We start from the raw sequence: 6,051 nt of genomic DNA, 5'->3' as shown, positions 1-6,051 counted from the left end.
CACAGTTTATTGTCGCCGTCTGCACTTCTGTATAAAATCTCTGAGAACATCCGCTATGGAGAAGCAAACCACACCAGAGACACAGAAATAAACCTCCAGAAATGAAACACGAAACCATCTCTGGTGCCCGTGGCTCTGACCAGCTGGAACATTCTGTAAAGGGAAAAGATGAGACCCTGCGTTTCCATGAAGATGAGCCAAAGAAGTATTTCTTCCTTTTCAACGATCTTCAAGGCGGCACAGCGACGGCATGTGAAGGCACAGCCAACTAAAGTCTTTTGAAAGTTGCTTCCTGTCTTTTTAAAAATCTGCAGGATGAGACTGAGGGAGAACATGGAAATGATGTTTGTTTTTAATAACGCTGAGCTGCTCATTAAGCATCCAAGGCTGCTTAAATGAAACTTATAACAGAGGAATTACAAATAGATGAATGATGTTTGCATAATTTATGCCCAATTATAGCAACCCAAATTCAGAGAAGCAGAACACGGCTGCAGGAACAAAGCTTGAATATGATGGTTCACTGACCTCTGGTGGAGCTGCAGCTTCTCTGGATCTGGAGCATCACTGCAGGAGGGAAGAAGAAGCCTTCAAACATCACACATAGGAATTTATAATGGATGCTTTTATGTGTGTGCTGCAAATTATCTGAAAACTCTCCTGACTATTTTTGTCGTGTGGTGAAGTGAGTCAGTGCAGATGAGTCATGATTTTTAAAAGCCTGGCAGTGCTTTTCTGATTGATGGTAATTATTCAGAGGCGTCTGTCAGATAAGTGATTTAACAGAAGCTATAAGTCATACAGCTGATACAGTCCAATGGTTTAGAATGATCTTTGATCAATCCTGTTTTGCTTTATTTGAAATATTTCTTCACAAATTCTTATAATTGCAACATAAACTATGTTTGAGGCGTTTTAAACTAAATCCTGTAGTTTGAATGTCGGTTTCTTGCAATGAGATTGTTGTGATGCCTTAATAATCTGCTAATTATACAGCGATGAGTAGTAACTACTTAATATTGACTCAGTTACATTGATAAAAATAATTACTTTGAGTATTTTCACTGCGCTTGAGTAAATGCATCTCTACTCTTGAGAAAAATTTCTGGATACTCTACCTACTTGCTGTACAATGGCTGCTGGAAAAGGGAAGAAATAATTTACAAATTGCAACAAATTAGTAAATATTGATCAAAAATGACAACTGTCAGTTTTTCAATACTTAATTTAACATTTGCAACCCTAGGTAAGTTTTATTTAGCTGAACTGAGAGCAAAAATGGCTCTTTGTGTTATCACCTGAATTTCAAATAAAATAATTTTGCATATTTTTGTACTTCTGGCAAACACTAAAAAACAATACCCAGGAAGGATTAGCCTTCCAAATGTAATGTCACAAATCAGCAAGCACTGCCTCTCACTTAGGAATCTCAGCCCGTCACCTCGCAACCCAAACAGAGTTCCAGCACTTTTGGTCAGCTGGTTTATCTGAAGGAGGAGACCTGACCCGTACTATTGTGCAAAATTCACATTTGGCAATTTTTTTTTTTTTACTTCCTTTTGGGTCTCAATTGCTTCTAAAAAGTTTTTGGTGATGAGTTAATGTTTTTTTGGTGTCTGGAAAACTAGCCGTTTCAAAAACGTCCCAATTGTTGAGTCACAATCAATAGGCACTGCCCCGTTACCTAGCAACTCCATGCACCATACAATGGCTGCTGGAAAAGACAAGTATTTTGTTGTTGACTCACCATCCAGCAACCATTTGCTGCATCCTGGTTTGTTGTGCAGGAGGCTCTACTTCTGATTTTCAAAGATGTACGGTTGTATAATTGTACATTCATTTGCAGTCATTTTTACATGCGACTGTAAACGTCGAGTTGGGGTTGTGACCAGCAGAAGCTTATTTAGATTTAAAGTGACAGGAGGCCCTAAAACAGCTCTTTCTGAAAGAGGCTCAAACTAGGCAGACTAAAATCTCACTAAAAATGATTTCATGTAAACAATGTAATGGACATGCTTTGTGTAGCCCATAGACCCATCTGTTCAAGGAAGCATCATAGGCCACCTCTTTCTTTACTTAAACTGAGTCTCTGAGCCTTTCCAGTTCCACACAGTCGAGATTTCAAAACCTCCTGATCTGAAGTGTGGAAGGTCTGTGGGGTGCAAATCACCACCTTTAGCTGCTAATCGCATGAATAAATCCAGGACTGAAAAATATCTACAAATTTTCATGGTTTGATCATATTGAAAATAGTGAAAAATAATCATCTGACCATTTTGTATTTTTTTTGTTTCCATATGTCAACTTGCTGTTTGCAGAAACTGAAATTAGGTCATTATTAGGTTTTTTCCCCAACAGTATAATCTGAAACATGTCGCCTAATCATAACATGAATCGCTCACCGGATGCAAAATTATTTCCTCTCACAGGCATCTCAGTCTGTAGGAATCCTGTAGGGGGAGCTGAAGAGAAGAGAACAGTAGAGCAGACCCAGGAATCGAGAAGATAGAAAGATCGAATAAAGAGGAACAGACAAATGCAATTTCCATCTGGTGCAGCAGATGCGCTGCTCCAGACTGGAAAACCCAACAGAGGGCGGAGAAGTGAGTGGAAAAAACAATCCACTCTAAAGGACACAAATGCTGCGATTCCTAATCGGCCTCAGAAGGGACTGTTCTCCCTGCTGGTGTCTGGAGGGTGAGAGGAGTTTCCTTCTCACGACCAAAAGGCTTTTAAATAGTAACAGAGCAACGTTTCACTGATGTGTTTTCAGTATTTAATAAAAGTACAATTTAAATTAATGACTTAAGATAAGTCAATGTTTTAACTCTTTTAAAAAAGAAATTTCTCATTACTATTTGTTACTTAAATGTGTTGTACTAATAAACTTGAACCACACCCAGTTTTTCATTTACTGAGAGGTTGAATAATGAATAAACTCAACTTAAAGATTGGATTCTCCTTAAACTTTCAGGGTCAGATTGTGGTACTGTAATAAAATTATGGATAGATTGTAGATTTTTGCAAGTTATTTGCTGTAGGAGTCAGTATTAAGATTCAGTGAGAGCAGCAACACTTTATTTCTCATCTTTAAATAATCTAAATCAACGCTGCATGACTTTTGCTTCATCACCAAACTAAACAGGTCATGTGAGATTTCAAATAGTTTTGCTTTTTTAATTACTTTGATTTAAAAATCCTGCTTATATAGAAGACACTTTTGTTTGACCCAAATATGTATTTCAGCTTTCGCTTTCAATTAATGTAATAATTATGATTATTTTCATTAAGAAAATTCCTATAACACTGCGTTGTTGGCTTTCCATTGTAATATTTTACTGTCAACTATTCTAAATTCTGTATATAAACCCCAAGATTTTAAAATAAAAAAATATGTCGTAACTCTGTATAAAACAGTTTATGAATTTCTAAAATCAAATGTTGTTGTTCCCTGGTGCTCCAGCAGATGGCGCCCCAGCACAATCTTTCCAAAGACAGTAGATCCAGGTAGATAATCCAATGTTTATATTGTAGGTACATTTATAGATCTTTTCTTTACAGTTTTATTTTCTCTGTCATACAAGATGACCAAAAAAAAGAAGAAAAGAAACAAGAGTAAAAGCATACAGTACAATCAAGAAACCAAACCTATAGAACATATGATTGTCACTTACTGCGAGTCACAAAAAAAGTACATACTGTGAATAAATAATCTACAGAAATATTTACAATATGCACACAGCGAGAACTCAATGGAAGTGCAAATAAAGCTTTGGGTCCCCGAACAGGAAAACAAGTTAGCAGATGTAGCCATAGTTGTCATAGTTTTACAGGACATTTAGGAACATTTAAGCTTTGAGCTCCTGCATTCAATGACTCTCAAAAGTGAGCTGAGCAGAAACAGAAACGAGCGGAGCGTCAAAATGGACACGTTACAGTATGTACAGCGCAGCGCATTCCTGTGGAAAACCGGACAGTGTCTAATGCTCGCCGTCCAACGAGGATCAAGGCAACAACCACACAACTACAGGCAGCTGAGAGAGAGAATGAACGAAAGAGAGAAGGAGAGAGAGAGAGAAAGAGAAAGAGAGAGGGATCCAGAGAGGAAATGAAACCGCTCATTGTGCTCCCGTTGACTCTTCCGCGGCGTTACTTAACCCTGTACAACTCTTTGCCGCCTGGACGGTAAAAAGGAGAGCTGGTCAAAGAGGAGCTGCAGGTTAGGTCAAGTGTGTACCTGTTGGCTCCGGTTGGCTCGGTTACACACACTCTTCACATAATGCACACATGTGAGCTGCAGTCCATCTGCACTGTCCCACAGTTTCATGGAGACGGCAGGAGCTCCGCCTTAACCAGAGTTCAAGTACTCCAGCGCCACTTCGTAGCAGAACTTGTACTGATCCTGCAACGCATAAAAATAAGAGATGGATGAGATATTTGTGGCCAAATCAGCATCCTCAGATAAAACACACACTCAATGCACATGTAGGATGTCTTTAAGCTGTTCGAGGTGAACTGTTTTTCTTCCCTGAACAAGTTAGTTAGGATAGATCTGTGAGCTACACAAAACATCCTCATTACATTTTTTGCATTTAAGTCAACAATTAATATTTATTTTAAAAAAGTACTAGTTCCACTGGCAGATAATCTAATAATCTACTTTTCATGGATATTAAGGAATTATTGACTTAAAACAGGTTTCTGTGTTTTGCTAAAGAGTTACTTCTGAATCAATTTTGTTTATTTCAGGTGTGCTAACATCTACATTTGAAACTAGACCAAAATACTTGCTAATTTTGTGTCTTTGCAGTGATTCACACGATGCGCCAGAGCTACAAACTGAGCTCTGTTTTGTGTTTTTTTACACATTTATAAGTTGTACGTCTATAATTCACTCAACATCGGAAAACAAAAGCAAATATAGATGAAACTGCATGTTTATAAATTGCGAAACAGGTGGGCTTAGGGCTCTTACTATTGGTATTTTGAGATGAAAAGTAATAAAATGTTATAAAGATATTATTATTTTTTTAAAATAATTTCTGGCAAACACCAACATGGATAAAAGCAACATACAAAATCCTCAGCATTAATCAGAAACCATGTTCTTCTTTTTTTCCGTTGAACCAGATGATTGGAAACTGAGTGGCTCGTTCATTTCTGACTCTTCAGTGGATCCTTGACCAGAAGTCAACTTCATTGTTATCACTTCAAAACTCAAACAGATTTATTTTTATTTTTTATACACACTGCTGAGCCTTTAATTATTGTACAAGAGCGACATTCTTCTCTCTCAAGGTGAAGATACAAAAACACAAAGCAGACAAAATACCTTCATCCTGACCTCTGGCAGAAGATTTCATGCAGGCCTCTTAAGTAAAGATTTGAAAAAGCAAACATTGTTTGAGAATAACATTCTAGACCTTTAGTTTACTCCAGAAGGAAGAAATTTAGTTCTGAGCTGTTCTAGCTTTAATTTTTGAATGATACTCCAATACCAATATGTAAAAAAAAGAAGAAGGGATAAGATCAATACATTGTATTGCTGAGAAGGAGAACAATAGGAGTTTTTTTTTTTAAATGTCTGGGATCAATGGTATTGGCTGACATTTGAAAAGCGGCCAATCCATGGCGCTGGTCCTGATTGTAGGTGTTAGCTTCTGCGCTAATGCTAAGACTCCTTCTAACATCTTAAGGAAGTTGGAAAGAGAAATTTCAAGATACTACCTGGACTTAATGTTGTAATTAAAAAGCATTTATGTCTCAACTGAACATCCGTTGTTCAATATATGCCAGACTGAGTCACCAGGATCTAAATATCTACAAAAGTCAGAGTCTAAGGATGAATTTTCAGAGTGCGCCTCACCAGCAGGTCCACCATGTTGGGTTTGTTGTTCCTCAGTGTTTTGACGGCGTGAAACACATCCACAGAGTGTTGATGCTGAAGCATCTCACACACGATGCTGATGGCACAGAAGGTCCCACTGCGGCCGCCTCCGTTCCTGCAGAAGTCACCATGAATCAAGAAATGTTTTGTTTCATAAGAAAAAT

The 6,051-nt window shown here is 37.8% G+C and overlaps 1 protein-coding gene across 7 annotated transcripts in view; it reads right to left on the bottom strand.

Moving 5' to 3' along the window:
- Window positions 1–3,510: 3,510 nt before the first annotated feature.
- LOC122840863 (receptor-type tyrosine-protein phosphatase mu-like) overlaps window positions 3,511–6,051 on the bottom strand; it is a 205,059-nt gene continuing 202,518 nt past the window's right edge. For all 7 annotated transcript variants that reach the window (XM_044133617.1, XM_044133618.1, XM_044133619.1 and 4 more), the window contains 2 exons: window positions 5,867–6,002; window positions 3,511–4,402 (listed from right to left, as the gene is read on the bottom strand). In XM_044133617.1, coding sequence (XP_043989552.1) covers window positions 4,349–4,402; window positions 5,867–6,002 — 190 coding nt within the window. In that variant the 3' untranslated portion in view covers window positions 3,511–4,348. The remainder of the gene's footprint in view (window positions 4,403–5,866; window positions 6,003–6,051) is intronic.

The sequence above is a fragment of the Gambusia affinis genome, linkage group LG12 (genome assembly GCF_019740435.1).
Source record: "Gambusia affinis linkage group LG12, SWU_Gaff_1.0, whole genome shotgun sequence".
NCBI classification, from domain to species: Eukaryota; Metazoa; Chordata; class Actinopteri; order Cyprinodontiformes; family Poeciliidae; genus Gambusia; species Gambusia affinis.
Note: the sequence above shows the minus strand (reverse complement) of the source record. Positions and strands in the feature narration are given on the sequence as shown.